This window comes from Astatotilapia calliptera, chromosome 9, assembly GCF_900246225.1.
Source record: "Astatotilapia calliptera chromosome 9, fAstCal1.2, whole genome shotgun sequence".
Lineage (NCBI taxonomy): Eukaryota > Metazoa > Chordata > Actinopteri > Cichliformes > Cichlidae > Astatotilapia > Astatotilapia calliptera.
Genome location: NC_039310.1, coordinates 32,001,501 through 32,018,837, shown reverse-complemented (window position 1 = coordinate 32,018,837; position 17,337 = coordinate 32,001,501). Strand labels below are relative to the sequence as shown.

The 17,337-nt window shown below is 48.7% G+C and overlaps 2 protein-coding genes across 2 annotated transcripts in view; one reads left to right on the top strand and one right to left on the bottom strand.

The window, feature by feature from the left end:
- The window catches only part of lyrm4b (LYR motif containing 4), a 41,488-nt gene extending 31,797 nt beyond the window's left edge, over nucleotides 1-9,691 (top strand). The window contains exon 3 of the mRNA XM_026180571.1: nucleotides 9,295-9,691. Coding sequence (XP_026036356.1) covers nucleotides 9,295-9,342 — 48 coding nt within the window. The 3' untranslated portion in view covers nucleotides 9,343-9,691. The remainder of the gene's footprint in view (nucleotides 1-9,294) is intronic.
- Nucleotides 9,692-13,465: 3,774 nt separating this feature from the next.
- LOC113029591 (protein phosphatase 1 regulatory subunit 3G-like) lies at nucleotides 13,466-14,922 on the bottom strand. The gene has a single exon (XM_026180560.1). The coding sequence runs from the start codon at nucleotides 14,855-14,857 to the stop codon at nucleotides 14,054-14,056; it is 804 nt and encodes a 267-aa protein (XP_026036345.1). The 5' UTR covers nucleotides 14,858-14,922; the 3' UTR covers nucleotides 13,466-14,053.
- Between the last annotated feature and the right edge of the window lie 2,415 nt (nucleotides 14,923-17,337).

The window sequence follows — 17,337 nt, the reverse complement described above, 5'->3', positions numbered from 1 at the left end:
CTGCAGTCCAGCCCGTGATCGAGCAGCTCAGAGAGCTTCCTTCAGCAGTGATGTTCTCAGTCTCTGTCATCACTGTGGACAGACTACGTTGCTTCAGCTCGTTGAGCTTTGCAGCATTGGTTCATGCACAGCTCTCTGAGCTCTGCACAGCAGCTCCATTCTCTCCTCCTTCAGCCGTTCTGTTGCAGATCTGCTCCTGTGCTCGGATCCCAGTCCTGCTGACTGGTCTGAGCTTCAGCTGTGGGACACACGTGCTGGTATACAGAGGAGCTCATGGTCCACTCATCATCGCGCTCACTGCTGTGTGAGCTGTTTGGTCTCGTCTGTTCCAGCAGTCTTGTGCTTTTTTCAGATGCAGCTCTGCAAACTTGAGCCACGCTGCCATGACCTTTAACCTTTAACATGCTGACCGAGGCCTGATCTGACCTCACTGTGAATTTGCTGCAACATCCACACAGACGGAGTGGACGTAGCTGTGTGTGCATTAAGAAGCAGCGTCTGATGTGAGTGATGTGGGCGGGTTCAGTAAGCCTGCAGGCGTAAACGTGCACATACGGCCTGTGATGATCACGCGACACGTCACATCATTCACAGGTGATATCGAGGATATCCATCCGCCCCGAGCAGACGGCACAAAAGAGTTAAAAATTGATGTTTTGTGTCGATGCAGGCGGACCCCACCTCCACAGTGTTTGGGTGAGAAAGTGATTCATTCCTCTGACAAATTAATTTTCTTCTTTTATTCCCAACTTTATAAAAAAGGACTTAAAACAAGGGGGGGTTCAGGGAAAACGGCCTGCGGCACTCCTAAACACTCATGAATGCTTAACGAGGACGTGGAGACTGTGGCACTGTGGGAAACGAACACGGGACGTTTCACCAGCACGCCGTCGCTCGCATCTCGCACACAGAGCAGCGAGTTACGGCGGCAGGATGGAGAAGAAAAGACTGAAACAGACGGGGAACAAAACAAGAGGATCTGACAGTGCAGACACACACACACACACACACTCAGCTGGTCAGCAGAAGGGAAATTAAGGGAGGCAGGGAGGGACAAATGAGGGCGACAGGGGCTAAAGGGAAGAATCACAGTGGAGGAATGTGATTGGCTGGATCGGCACAAAACAAAGCTGCAGGTTGCTTCAGATTCAGAGCCGCCGACCTTCGAAACACTGCCCCACCGTGCTGGTGTGTCCTTGAGCAAGGCGCTGAAGCCCCGCCCGCAGTGATCAGAGACGGCGTGCAGGAGATTTAAAGCTTTGGTTGAGCGAGCCTCCGAGCTCCTGCCGGCTCAAAACATGGACACAGCGTCCAGGCCTGAGAGAGACGCTGAAGGAGCGCCTCGTTTAAAAAGTCCAGCAGGGGGCGACACCTCTGGCTGTAATAGAAGTGGAAACTGCTCTTTTCTTCCCCTCGCTCATCACCCAGCCTTTAAAACGCAAGTTTTCAGGGTTTTTTTGGATAGATTCTAAAAATAAAACGAGCTTTAATCCACATCAGGTCCACGCTGGTCTACACGGACACATAACAAACTGGTACCAACCCCAACCGAGACCAGCTCACACCTCCATCGTCATCTCTAAACCATCAACAGTCAGCTGGTCGAAGCTAAACTCCCAACAGCCAAAAACCCACAGATACAAAGGTTCATACGAAGGTTTTTGGAGGCTGAGGACAGGACCAGGATGTGGCTGCTGTCAGGACAAGAAACCGACTTTTTAAACAGCGTGACGTTACGAAGGAGCCATTCAGAGGCAGATATCTGATGATAAAAGCCAATCAGACGAAGAGGGGACACAGGTCTGTGACAGTGAGCTCGAATCTCAGAGGAAATGTCACAGCAACAGTTCAACATCATGATCTCACGACTCATGTTTCTCTTTATTTTATCAGGTGCTTCTTTATATATTTATCACATCTTTGTGTCAAAGTAAAAGTGCTCTTCGTTGTTGATGTGAACTCAACAGAAGAAAGGATAAATGATAAAACCAACCTCCTGCAGGATGGACGTGACTGAGGGCCGGGCGTGTCTCTCTGCTGGCCCCTCCATGTTTAGTGTGCAGTGCCGGTTTTGCCTCTGAGCCAGGGGATGGCGTGCGTTTAGTCCGGGAAGTTTTCCTTTACTGGACGCTTGTCCTTGGCCTTGGGTGTGTCCGTGAGCTGGATGGGTACACGGATGCGCGGCCTCAGTTTTATGGACGACTGAGTTGATGTTGCACGGCTCCCGGAACGAGCTCCTCGCCTTCTGCTATTCCACACATCTGAGTTTTGTTGTCTTTGTGTCGTTCTTGTTCAGGAGACCTCGCACTGCACCCTGCAGGGAACAGCTGTGATTGGCTCGTGCAGGCGTGTGGTCAGGCCCTGATTTAGTTAGCGCTTCATTTGCTTTTGCATTCTGTTGGTGGAGTGGGAAATGCGCGAATCCAAAATCCCGATCGAGATTAAATTGGTGTTAATGGTGCGGCCCCAGTCTGCATGCAGCCTGCTTACAGCTGCCACACGGATAATCTGCATGTTTGTAACGTGCACTGAGGAACCGGCCAGCTCAGCCTGGCTTCCTCTGGAGAAATAACAGGTTTTAAAAGGAAAGTGCTGAACAGAGTAAACTGTATGTGTTTTGGTTCTGAGCTTCAGGCGATGAAGTTTATGTAAACTGATAAACCTCCTGAAAGAGCCCAGCGAGAGAGAGCGCCACAGAGAGGGAGGAGTGAAAGCAGATGAAAGTTTGAACTTGATGGAAGACGCTCCCGTTAATTGTCTCGAGCTCCTTCTTCTCTCTTTCAGTCTTCGTTCGTCTGATCTAAACGCCTTCGTCTTCGGCGTGTCGTGTGGAAGCGGTGACGGACTGGCTTCACCTCTCCGTACATGATGCACCTGAAGTTTACATCATCTGATGCAAAAGATTTCACACAGTAATGAACCCTAACGTCTTTGTTTCTGTGGCAACCGTGCGGCCAGAAAAAAACTCGCCTGCCACGCAGATATTTGTGCGTGCGTGTTTTGAATATCGGCGCGTGTAAATAGCGGTGAAGTGCTTATATTTCTTTACATCATCTGACATTTGAAAGTAGGAGAAGATGAACTCGCTCAACCGAACTTTGTCTGCAATCCGTCAGGATGGAAATGTGGTGATCTCCGTCAGGCTGTGGTTACATAAAGGACTGCGAGGTTCAGTAATCACATGACCCTGGATGAACAGCTTAAAACAAAAGACAATAATTAAAGGGAAAAAATCTCTGTGTGTATTCAAACCAAGCTGGAACCTCCAGTGAGCACAGACGTGGATCAGTCCCCACAGACTTTGGGTTAACTGAAGGAGATTATCTGACAACCACAGTCAGATCAGGGGAGAAAGCCTCGCCCCTCAGGGTTCCTGGGGTCTCCTTTACAGACAGGGTGAGGACCTCGGCCATTCAGACTAAAGGTGGTTCGAGTAAAGATGAGATGCCTCCATGACACCTCCTGGGTTTGGTGCTTCAGTCACGCTGTACCAAGAAGAGTCCCGGGCACAGTGGAGACATCATCTTTAAAGAGGAGTTTATTCAGCTTACCAATCAAACTGTTAGCTGATAACTTGCTCTGCACCTTTTCCTCACCTGCTGGTGAGGTTTGAAAGGGCAGGTGGTTCGCTGTGGCTTCATCCATGTTTGATATAAAGTCTGTGGTCTTTGAGGTCAAAGGGCACCAGGACTACATATCCAGACATTGGCTAGTGTCATCAGCAGTGTCCCTGCTGTGGTTCATTGGTTACTTTCTTAGGCTAAAACTGTGCATGTGATAAAATGAACATGTTGAACACTAAAAATAAGCTCTAGGAAACTTGAATGAGCTTCAGCAGAGACTGCAGCAGCCTGATCGGGGAGATTGGTGGTTTGGCCGTGGCTCTGTTTTCTTTCCTCCCGCGGCATGACTTTCAGGACTAAATGTTTATCCGAGGCGCTGATGTTCAGAGAGTTAAATGTGTTTTTGCTGCCTGCTGCTCTGCTCTCGTCTCCTGACAAATGGAAAGTCTGAAACAGCATGGAGCGCTCCTTATGCTCAGTTTATTATCTACCTGAACACCTCTCATCCTCCAGCTTCCCTCGCTCTCCATCTCTTCCTCTCCGGCACTCGGAAGCCTCCGTGAATTTCAGTTTGACAGCGTCGTGACGTCCGAGGCCCTCTGTCTTTTCATCTTTCTTCCCGTTTTCTCTCCCTCACAGGAGAAAACCTCATTTTCTGTGTCTGAGCTGCTCTGCTGGCCACCTCCAGGTTTCCCTCCGTCGCTTCATCTCTTTCCTCCCACTTTCAGCGGCTCTTTAACTTCGATTTTTGCCGTCTCCTGCTGTTCAGGGCAGCATTTCTTTTTTAACCGCACACCACTGTGGAGGATTTTCACCGAGATTAGCAGCTATTTCCACAGTTTCACCATCCGCCCACCATCCAGGGATACAGCATAGTACAAGATCCCAAATTATTTTTGGGTGTTGTTAATGCAAACATGCCCAGCCCACTTACCATGGTAGGACGGCAGCTGGTGTCTGTAAAGGCAGAAGGAAACCACACATACTTGCTGTCGAGATCCCGTGTCCGAGATCACGATTGATTGAGAAGTCTATTTTTGGTAACCGAACTATAAAGTTAAACAGCAAACATGAGGAAGACTCGGTTCTGTTTTCAGAGTGTTGATCCCAGTAAAGGAGTTTTTGGATGTGCCTCACACACCATCTGTCTGCTGTTTAATATCACCCCAAACAACAGCCTCCTAAATGAAAATCATTTTCTGTAGAAAAAGGTATAATGTTTATGAATGGTGGATTAACTGCAGGCTTCTCGTGGCTGTTTATTGTATATTTTAGGATAAAACCACAGGTTGTTTGACGTTTATTGGCTTTAACCTTCATAAATCAGACAGACATTTTTTTATCTCAGTGTTAGTTTTGCAACCAGCACATGGCTCTGTAGTGTGGTGGATTACACATTCGCTGAGCAAGCTCGTTCAATTCAAGGCAAGGACACAAATCCCCTCTATAGTTTGTGTCACGAAGGGCATTCGGTATAAAACTCCTGTAAACGCCAATATGCACATCTACCTGCTACAGCGACCACCACATAGACACCAACAGATTAGCCCGAAGTACCTTTGTTAGTTTTGCAACCAGCAGATTGAAAGTAATGCCAGGGTTATACTAGATGCCAACTTTAAAACAGCAACCTGCAAGACTTCTCTGCTAGGTTCAGACTCTGAAGAGTTCTCGGTTAATTTTAGACTCTGAAGAGTTCTCGGTTAATTTTAGACTCTGAAGAGTTCTCGGTTAATTTTAGACTCTGAAGAGTTCTCGGTTAATTTGAGACTCTGAAGAGTTCTCGGTTAATTTTAGACTCTGAAGAGTTTTCGGTTAATTTGAGACTCTGAAGAGTTCTCGGTTTGGTTTAGGTTTCAAAGACTTTTCTTGGGTTTTTGGTTTTGTTAGTTAATTGGTTTGTTTTTGATTTGTTTTGTTAGGATAAGATGGGTTTTGGGTTCATCTTGTCTCATTTTGACAGTCTAACAGTTTTGTAGCAGGGCCTTCGCTGATTGTCGCCTTGCTGATTGTTACATGATGACAGGAGCCCCTGGGCTCTAAAACACATCTATTTAAATGATAGCTGGTACCATCTCAGTCAGCTCTTTAAAGATTAACATCATAGACACAATGTATTCATGTTTGTATTTAGCTCGTTGTTTCAGAACAACATATATTTTATTTAGTTTTACTGAATGATGTTTGTCGGTGCGTTTGAGATTTCTCACTCTGAGCCTTTTTCGTTGAATACGAATGAGAGAGATTTGTTGCACATTTGTCCCTGTGTGCAGCTTTGATGGTTAACTGCACCTTTCATAGACCGTTATGAATATGGATGTGGTTCCATTTGACTTGACGAGGCTCGATTAAGTTTAGAGCACATGTCTGGATTGCAGAGACGCTGTCAGAGCAGCAGCTGTGATATTTCAGACTTGGCATAAGGAGGCTCTTCATTCAGTCCTCCTCAGTCTGCCGTGCGAGCTGGATCGAGTGCAGCAGTGTGATGTTAATCTTACACCTCCTGCCTGGTGGGAGTGGGACTGAAGGTCAGCCAGTCACGACTCAGCAGGGAGAGAGGAGTGCGTGCTCATGGTTTCCATACAGCTCCCACTTGTTCTGTGTGAGCGGGTTTGAAGCTGAGCCGATGGATTTGAAGGTATATGAGGAAGGCTAAGTTTAGCTTCCCATTATAACTCTCATCACTGTGATTGTCTTTATGTAGGAGAGAGCTCTCAGGAGGCTTCGGCGTGCCAAGCCTCGCTGCATATGTTTTACAGAATCCTCATATCTTTCTAAATGAATGATAATGAAAACTCGAGTTCAGTTTTATTTAAATGTGGTGCTTCACAGTGAGACAAAGACCCTGAAGCATCAGAGACAGAACCCCGATGATCAGACGAGCCTCGTTAACAGGAGTAGACCTCCAACAGAACCGAGCTCAGGGAGGGGCGGCCTTCCACTGAGGCCGCTGTGGCAGGTCAGGGGGGAAGACGAGGAGCTTATCATAGTGGACAGATATCATAGATATCGGAGCTGGAGCTGTGGTTCGAACAGCACCAAGTCCGGGAACAGGAAGAGGAAACATACAAAAGTGCAGCCGTGCACACCTCTGGGAACCAAGCTGAGCTCCTTGGTAGTTAAAGGTGCAGGTGTGAGCGGTCCTGATTACAGCGGGACCCTCACATCAGTGTCTGACAACAGAAACACTTTCATGTCCTTAGGAAATATATTAAATACATCTCAGTGACTCATTCACTCTCAGGCTTCGCTGTCAGGCCGAGGATACTGTAATCTGGAGCAGCAACAGATCGAACCATCAACCTCCCAGAGAACATTGGGATTGGAGGAGATGATGGGTCTGAACAGGCCAATCACAGGCGCTGTGGTCTGCATCGCTGTGATGTGTAGTTACATTTCTCTGAACAGTTTAGTTTCACGCAGAAGCTGAAATGTTCTGCTCGTGAAACACTTCCTGTTACAGACAGAGCGCCGCGGCACATCGTGTCATAACATCTCAGGATGACGGTTAACGGCAGATTAACGTTGGTTAACGGCAGATTAACGTTAGTTAAGAGCAGATTAACGCTGGTTAACGGCAGATTAACGCTGGTTAAAAGCAGATTAACGTTGGTTAAGAGCAGATTAACGTTGGTTAAAAGCAGATTAACGTTGGTTAAGAGCAGATTAACGCTGGTTAACGGCAGATTAACAGTGGTGTGTAACTCTGATCTCTGAAATGTTGAAAAGTCGAGACCCAGAGTTACTGTAGTGTTCCTAATAAAGTGGCAATCAGCCATAAATGTCATTTCTGATGTGAGGTTAAGATCAGTGGAGGTGTGGCCTGATGGCCTTTCCCTCACCAGCAGCCTCTGAACTCAATCGTGAACCTGTTTGACTCGGAGCCTGAATTTCCCAGCATGCTCTGCTTTCATGAACCCTGCAGTTTGAACTGGGAGACAACGGTGAAGCATTACTGGGTTTACTGGTGTTTATTTGGAGCTGCTCTCCTTCTACTATTCATGAAGTGACGGCAGCTGGAGCAGAGAGACGGATGTGAGCAGATGTGAAACGCAGGAGAGCGAGCGGCTCAGACACGACGAGAGCGAGCAAGGCCGTCCCTTTGTTCGAGCTCAGCCGCAACAATTTACATGAGAGCCAAGCCTCCTCGCAGCCGATTGGCTCACAGAGCCTCCCGCCTCATCTCGCCTCACCACCACCACCACACTACCCTCCCTCCCTCCTACACCACGCTTCAGCCAATCAGGACCTCACACACTCTGACCGGGCGAGCGAGGGGCTCCTCTGATGGAGAGAAAGTAAAAGAGGTTTTTTTTTATTTGTGGTGTATGCGAGGGGGGGGGGGGCTAATAGATGAGCTGGAAGGAGGTGCAGGGGACAGTTGTCTGTGGAGTGATTGTGCCCCCTGGTGGTGCTGCAGAGAAATAACCACACACATAAACGATCCCATCACGGGAACGTCGTTGATCCTGTAAGCTTTAAACACGAGACGACGATCCATGAGCTCTTTAATCAATCAATCAATTAATCAATCAGCAGCACCTTCACAGATGGCAGACACAACATGTCCTGATAATCAATTTAAAGTCAGTCAGAAGGTGAAACATCAAAGTTTCACATCAGTTTTAATTAAAATCTTAAGTGATCAGTATTATAGATTATATAATTAATCTATAAATAGATCATTTATAAAATATAAACTAAATAAAATGAAACCATGTAAATGAAGAAATGACTTAAAGAATAAAAACCTGAAAGAAAGAATAACGTGGAATAAACTGAGTGATTCTAACATTCAAACAAAGTGAATCAGAGAAATATTTTTGTCGTTTCATAAATCTGCAGCCCGTCTTTCCTGCGCTGCACTCGCTCTTCAGTGCACGGGGAGTGTGTGTGAGCTCGGTGACTGCGACAGGTCACGGCGCTGATCAAATGCAAACCGTTACAGCGTTCAGCGCTCAGCCTCACTGCGGTCCAGCTGTCGCTCAGGATCTGCTGTCCTCGAGCGTCCAGTGAACTCAGCGTTCAGGCGGAGGCAGCGAGAACGTCCGAGTGTTCTGGGCCACGCTGTGCCGCTCCGCCGTGCTTCAGATAAACACAAAATCAATCATGAGCTGTGCCTCCAACACACACACACACACACACACACACACACACACACACACACACACACACACACACACACACACACACACACACACTGCATTTGTACAGACAGTCCAGCTGTCCACACTCTATAATTGGCTCTTCTATTTGACAACAGAGTTCAGCTCAGCACTGTTGACATAACACAGCAATGAGGCTCTCTGGGCATGAGAAACACACACACAGACACACACACAGACACACACACAGACACACACAGACACACACACAGACACACACACAGACACACAGACACACACACACACACACACACACACACACACACACAGACACACAGACAGACACACACACAGACACACACACAGACACACACAGACACACACACAGACACACACAGACACACACACACACACACACACAGACACACACACAGACACACACAGACACACACACAGACACACACAGACACACACACACACACACACACACACACAGACACACAGGCTCGCAGAGCTCGGTCTGTGGGTCTGACCCTGAGGGGATATTTCCACGTCTGCGTCGATGATTCAGACGAGGTTAATAACCATTAACAAGTTAAAATCCTTTGATGTTTGTGTGTGCGCAGGTCTCCATAGGGAAGATGTACGAGGCCCAGAAGACTGTGGTCGATTAACAGGAGGCGGAGTCAGACAGAATTGACATCAGCGAGCAGATCACTGCCCCGACCTCCAAAAGCAAGAACGCCCAGCAGCTCCTCGTCTGGATTTAAACTCTTTAATGTCACTGTGAACGGGTGGGAGAGGGGAGATGCATTATGGGAGATGTAGGAGGGTAGAGGTGGAGTTTAGTGCTTGAGTTTTGTTTTCTGGGACACACCAATCAGAACGTTTGATGAGTCACGGGTCAGCGATGATGCGTTCACTGAGAAACTGAAACATTGGTAAATAAATTCACTTTAATCAGAGTTGGAGCAGATTTTCAGTTTAAAAGCCTCCAGATGAAATAAAGATGAATGAAGCGTTCGAGTGTTTGAGTCTGAATCACTGTGTGCACTGACGCTCAGCAGGTTGCTGGTTCTATGCCAGCTGTCGCAGGTGAGAGGCGGTACACCTGGACAGGTCGTCCTGCATGTCTGCAGGCTGCAGCAGGGAGGACATGCTCCACACAGAGAGGCCTCCACCTGCTGGGAGGTGATGGTGCTAACCTCTGCACCATCGCACCTCTTCAGCTGCTGCGAGGTTAATGATGCTAACACACCGCTGGAACCGGCCAATGAGCATGTTTGAACACACCTGAGTCCAGCTGTGAGCTGAAGCGTGGTCAGTGGGAGGAGGAGGTGGAGCGCTGCTAATAATAGAGCCTTGTTGGTTTAAGAGTGACCCAGTTCCACAGAAACGTGGTGTGAGCGATCACGTTGCTCAATCTGAGGCCGCCGTTTCATCAGACGAGCACAGGACGCTCCGCGGCGGTTCTGCAGAGACGCCACGTGCACGAGCTGCTTCCACACACAGGACCTCAGACCCACGGCACGTTCAGCCAAAATATACACATCAGAGCCCAGCACCACCTCTGTCATCCTCCACCTCAAGCTCAGGATTCACATACTCACTCTGCTAAAGACAAAAAAGCAGCCATGATTAGCCAACCAATCACCTCTCAGCCTGAGAGAGCAAGCAGCATCAACGGCACTTCCTCTAATGACCACTAGAGGCTCCAGCAGTGGGTCAGCCCCACAGACTCCCAGGTTAAAATATACACGTTTACATCCTGATAAACTGTTTTGGTCTCTAGTGATCATTAAGGCTCAACGTTAGCATTATTAGGGGCGTCAAGGTCACATGTATTTCTGTAGCACATTTCCAGACGGACGATGCTGCACAAAGTGCTTAACAACATAAAAATGTGATTAAAAGGAAACAATATAAAACAGTGATAGGACACGAAAAGAATGAAAACAATAACTAAGACTATTAAAATAAGACCAAAATGTCTGGGTCAGTGTGTTAAAAGCCAGAGCATAAAAATGTCTCTTTAGTAGTGATTTAATAAAGTGATCAAGTGTTTGTGCAGATCTGATATTTAAAGAGAGACTGTTCCAAAGTCTGGGCCCTGCCACACAGAAGGCTCTATCACCACGAGATCTGAGATCAGTCCGAGCTGGACCTCGTGGTTTTTCCTGGAGCACGAACAGAGAGGAGCTCAGACAGGTACGAAGAGCTCGAGCGTTAAGAGACTTAAAAACAAAAAGTAAAAGTTTAAATTGTTTCCTGTAGGAGACAGAAGCGAACACTGGGGTTATAGGCTCTCTGTTTGGTACCAGTTAGCAGGCGAGCAGCTGCATTTTAGACCATCTGAAGACGATGGATGGAGGCCTGGTCGAGACCAAAGTACAATGAATTGCAGCAGTGCAATCTGCAGGTAAGGAAAAGGTGAATGACACGTTCGCAGACGTTAGCTGGGAGGTCCGGCTTTGCCTTGGCCAGCTGTCCTAACTGAAGGAAGCAGGACTTGAAATATTTTGGATGCCAAAAAAGTCGTAAAGGTAACGTTTGAGTTTAAAGTTGAAGCCTCGTGTCCACAGGCTGCAGCAGAGGCTCATGGGTACTGTAGTGTTTGGGGCCTTGCCAGCCTGACAGACTGAGACTAAATTCTTAAATTCGCTGATTTTCCAGTGGACTCTGGCAGCAGCAGATCCAGCTTCGACTGAAACCTTCCTCCATCGCTGGGCGCCTCCGTCCGTGTTGACAGACCAAACAGATGTGCTCAGGTTGGTCAACAGCAGCAGTTCGGGAGGACCTCTGGACTTTGACCCTCGAGGCCACGGCGAGCATCAGACGCTGCATGTTTGTGCAGCGTTGCTGTGTTCTCATCAGAGCGGTGAAAAAGAGCCAGCTCTGAATTTGTTCTTGGACCTTCCTCTGATATCTGAAGTGCTCTCCATCAATGGCGTATTTTAATATCTGATTTTAAATCTCCAGCCTGTAACAGTGATAATGAAAATGATGCATGCTGAGTAAATTTTCCAGCGTGCTGATGTTTAGTGAAACGTGCACAAAGCTCCAGTCTGGCTGGACATCGGCCCTCTTCAGGCAGCGGAGAGAGGAGAAAAACTCTTATTTGAACTTATCGAATGGAGTTTCTCTCCTCTGGCTGACTTCAACCTTCAGCGAGCGCCATGATAAGTTTACGGGGTCGAGGTCAGGACTGTGGAAACGCTGCTGAGTCATTCTGTCAGCGTGGGTCTGCTGCTCGACCGCCGTGTTTATATACCGAGAAGTTTATAACTATGTCTCAGTCCATCAACCTGTTTTCAGGATTTTTGTCTCACACATCAAAATCAGTGATCATTGTTTAACTATGTGAACTCAGGCCTGTGTAAGTATCCGAGTACTGACCAGTTCAAATATAAAGACAGTAAAGACGTCCTGTTACGGCAGAAGATTATCAGAATGTTATTTGTTTGAATTTCACTGCAACATAAAGCATGCAGAAAACCTTTAACACTAAAATATAGAAAATGTTGTTTTCATGTCATTTTCATGCTGGACTGAGTGAATCTCACAGGCTGCAGCACAAACACAAAAATATCAGAAGTTTGAACTCGAGTCTGCAGATGGTGCTCGGATTCATGTTCATTTCAAGACCCGCTGCTCTGGCAGAGGCTGATGCTTCAGGTTAAAATGCACTAATCACAGTTATCCTCTAGATATATGTTGGGAAAGTATTTGATAAATGAAATTAAAAGCTGACTGCATTCATTATAAACATTCAAGCTTTTTGCCATAAAAACGAGCCGCTCCAAAATCCTGCAGCTGGACTGTAACCGGGAGCAAACTGGAATCATTTCATGGAAAAAGGAAACTTTCAGAGCTGCGCACATCAACCCTGCAGTCTGACCACGCCACTGATCTGTGACACGAGGAACTGAAGCCCAGACCTGCAGCTCCGTCACGGAGAACATCTGGTTGTAGGAGGAACTGAAGCCAAACACCAGCTTCAAGTGGGATCTGAACCTCTGAGAGGAGGCCCAGAGTTACCCAGCTGAGCCGGCTCACGCCGACCGAGCCTGTCGCGCACTAATGAAGAGCTGATCTGACTCTGAAGTGTGAAACATGGCTGCGTGTTTGAGCTCAAACACAGAAAAATGACTCAGTGAAACTCTGAATCCAGACCAACAGATAAGGGGGAGTTTACTTAAGCTGAACTTGAACCTCAGACCCTCATAGCTGTGACCCTTCTCCAAACCTGCTGAGCCGCTCGCCTGTGTCCACAGCGGTGTGGAGGTCCCACTGTGGCAGTGGTGGGAACCATTACAAACTCACTTTCTAGAAACAAGAAGCTGAAAGCTGGATTTGAACCTTCAACCTCTGCTCAGAGCCTCAAACTGATCTGCTCTGATGATGACCCTGACTGAAGCAGGCGGCTCTTGATTGGTCCAATCTGTGTAGAAGAAGACTGAAATGATGCAGGCAACGCCCACTTTAATGTGAGCGCGACAGACGGTGCGTTTGAGAGTCTGAACCGCCTCCTGCAGCTAATTTCCCTCGGGATGAATAAAGTATTCTGATTCTGATTCTGATGGAGAAGCTTCTCTGTGGACGATCTGCACACAAACACACACAACACAAAACTAACACACATGGAAACAGAAATAACGGCCTCAACAAAGGTTGTTGGGTCCAAATAAAGCACGATGAAACATTTATGTATGAAAGAAACTCTAAATGCAACCAAAGCACAAAAGTCCTGCTGAAATAAATCAGGATGAATCTCACACTGAAGAAAAACAGAAAGACTTCGGCTTCCAGCGTCACTTTTATTTGTTTCAAAGGACACATCGAGTAAAACGACAAAACTTGACGTCCTGAACATGAGCAGCTTCATTTTTAATCAGGTCACAAAAATCAAACAGTTTCATTACACTGTGACGTCACACCAAGCCCAAGCGTGACAGAAAATGCACTCAGCAGTTAATCCATCTATTCTTCAAATCAAGAGCTGGAGTCCAAGAGCGGATAGTTGGGTTACCTGTAAAAACTGTCAGCAGTTTAAAGCGTCCTCTGAGAGAAACATCTGGAACTGTCTCTAAACACATCAAAGGCTCAGTGTCAGAGGTCGGTTTAAAAAAAGGCACTAAAGGTTTAAAACCAAGGAAACAGAGGTGAGGCGTGCTGGGCCTGCAGCCTGAGACTAACTCAGCTTCACTGATCTGAGCACGGGACAGAGAGAGACAGGTGCCCAGCAGCTGGTTTACGCAGGGGTGGAGAGGTTTTACGCAGAGATGGAGAGGTTTTACGCAGAGATGGAGAGGTTTTACGCAGAGATGGAGAGGTTTACGCAGAGATGGAGAGGTTTACGCAGAGATGGAGAGGTTTATGCACGGCTCAGGTGGCGTGGAAGGCGGCGCTGACAAAGGGCGCGTGGCCGGGCACGCAGCGGTACCTGACGGTGTAGTTCTGCCCCTCGTTGTTGTCCCAGAACTCCCCCTCCTCGCACTTCAGGTAAACGGCGAGGTGCACGGCGGAGCCGGGGTCTGCGAGGGGCGGGATGTACACGGTGAAGGCGAAGCGCTCCCCCACCAAACCCGGCTCGTTCGCAGCCACGGGCACCGCTTGCGCGTCCATGTGGGACAGCCAGCCGTTGAAGGTGTACCTCACTCCGACCTCCTTGCCGGCGCAGCCGCTCAAGACCCGCACGTGCCCCCGCACGTCCAGCTGCGTGGCGGCGAGCCTCTCTAGGCAGACCCGGTGCCGCTGGACTCTCCGCTCCGTGTCCCGGAGCTCCGGGAGGTCCGCGCGCAGGCCGGCGGCGAAGCTGTGGCACAGGCTGCTCAGGAGGTCCTGCTGCTCCAGGGGGAAGCTCCTGTGCCGGGACAGGACCTTGCTGGGGATCTGCGGCTCTTCCAGGGAGCTGAAGTGCTTCACTCGGGCCAGGCTCAGCCCCATGGAGTCCGCGAACTTCACGCGCTTCCTGCCCTCCTCCGCTCCGTGGGGTCCGTTCAGCAGCGCCGGGTACGCCGGCAGGGACTTTGCTCTCCTCCGGTCCCGAATGAACCTCTCCAGCTGAGACGCGTCCAGCTCGTCGTCCAGGTCTTCCTCATCCGCCCCCTCCTCCTCCTCCTCCTCCTGCTTCATTCCGTTCTCCGTGGGCTCTCCGCCGGCGTGGATCTGAGGGGGTGAGCGGGACATGGGTGCCCGGCAGCCAGGCGGCCTGTGAGCTGCGGGCGGGTCCAGAGTCCGGCAGCTTGTATAGAGCCCCCCGCCCCCTGTGACAGCAGAGCGCGTGCAGTCCTCGGGGCGTAGCAGCTGTCACAGAGACGGGCGCGACGTCACGTAACAGACCGTCAACCTTCACCTGTTTGTGCACAAAGAACAAAACAACAACACAGACCCTCTGACGCGCGAGGCTCCGCCCACAAACACCTTATCCAGCAGTCTCTGGACACACACACACACACACACACATACCTGTCTGACGTCATGTGGCTCAGTCAGCAGCACTGTTACATAACAGTTGTGAGCGTGCGCAGAGGATATTATTGGACCACAGGCAGACCTCAGAGGTTCGTGGAAGTGGTGGAGGTCACGATGAGTGGGGCAGCTCTCTGGGGCAGAGCGGGTCATCATCACTTGGCAGGTCGATGATTCGATCCCCGGCTCCTCCGCTCTGAACCCTGGATGTGTGTGAGCGTTACAGGCACAGGGGAAAAGCCGGTGGGAGGTGAGGAACACCTGACCGGTCATTTCTTCATTAGCTGTGTGTCCTGATCGAACCCTCTGAGCTCTGAGGCAGATCCTGGTGTGATGGTGCTGCTCCAGCAGAACTCTGGCTGGTGCCGGAGGTTCGGTCTCCAAACGAACCAATCACAGTTGCCGGAAGGCTGAGGTCACCTGACCAGGGACAGAAAAAACAGTGGAGTTGCCTGAATCCTCTGTGGCGGCCAGTTGTGGCCCCAGAGCCACATGTTTGACACCATAAAGTTTAAAAGAGGTGAAAGCTGCTCGATGAGGTCACGGAGAGCTGAAGTCCAGCCAGTCCCGCTCTGTTATGTAACGACGCTCCACGTGACTCCACAGCTGCGTCATCCAGACGGCCAAAACAAACACGTGACATCATCACCACCATCATCCTGACATCATCCCATCGTTACCTTATTAGGAAGAGCAAACATGGAGGATTTAACCTCGTGTTTAGCTTCGCCACAAATCTCTCTGATCATTTCCACAGGCTGCAGGAGGAGGAGCCTGTGGAAGTGATCACGTCTGTTTCTATAGCGTTACACGCTTCGATTGACATTAGACGGTCAGATCATTAACTGGATCTTTCTGTGTTCAGATGAGCTCCTGAGGGTTTTTAATGCTCTGAGCCTCTTTACCTCACAGGAGGTCACCAGGTCATCCTGCAGCTCTGCAGAAACGCTGACAAAGCCAGGGCTCGGTTCCCGCTTGGGATGAGGTTAACGGGGTCAGGTGGGGGCTCGAGGCTGAGTGTCCAGTTTGGTGTGCTGTGGACTGGGTGGCAGAGACAGCAGAGGTCCTGTTGTTCATCACAGAGTCATCAGTTCCTTCATATTTCAGAGTTAGAGTGACAGTAAGCTTAAGATCAACCATAGTTTAAGAACAGACAGTATTTATGAATGGATGAGAGATTTTAAAGAGAGGTATGAAGATGACACAAGAACTGATCAGAGGAACAGGTCTGATGGACCCACATCATGCTCAGTGTGTAGAAGGAGGTCCAATAGTGAGAGTCTGCAGCCATCTGTGAAGCACGACGGAGGCTCTGTCATGGCTTCACTCGAGTCTACACGCTGCCGGGGCAGTAAACGCTCACCTGGATAGAAACTCTGTCCGAGCCCGGACCTCAGCATGACTGTGGGATCATCCTCACAGAGAACAGAACAACAGAAACATCCAAAGAAGAGCTCCGAGTGTCCTTCCAGAGGCCCGGAGATCCTCACAGCTCAGAGGTCAGACGGAGCTGCAGACTCTTCTCCTGTCAGGATGTTTAGAAACTTTAAATAATGCTTCAGTTTTCGGATCAACTCAGGTAAACAGATTCAGAACGACTTCCTCACAGCTGCACAGGTTAGTGATGTGTCGGTCGCGAACGAAACGGCTCTTAGAGCCGGATCTTTGACGTGAACGACGCGAGCCGGCTCCTTATCGCGAGCCGTGGTTTTTTTTTTCTTTCTCTCAGCCTCTCTCTCTCTCGCACTTTTTTTCCCGCTTCACTCCGCACCTGAGCCTTGTGCTTTACACTGGGCAGAGGGGGGAGGGGCGGTAGTTACACTGAGTAGCACAGGAACAGAGCCAGAGAGAGAGAGAGAGAGCCAGGGACAACAACGTCACATTAGAAAGGTATAGTAATCATCCACAACTATTTTCAGTAGCAGATGATGAAAGATTCAGAAAGTTTATTCATGCAGGTCCATATGACAGAGAATGTGCATCTTCTTTTTGTTTTCATAGTTTAATTTATATTTAATTGTGTTGTGGTTTGCAGTGTTTTGTGTTGTTTCACTTTAAATTTGTTGAAAAGGAAAAAGCTGAAAATGTAAATAGTTAAAAGTTGAACTGTGACTAGTTGGTTTTTGTATTATATGATTTATTTATTACATTTTATGTGGAGTGAATAAATAAAAGTATATTTACGGTGGCCCCTACAG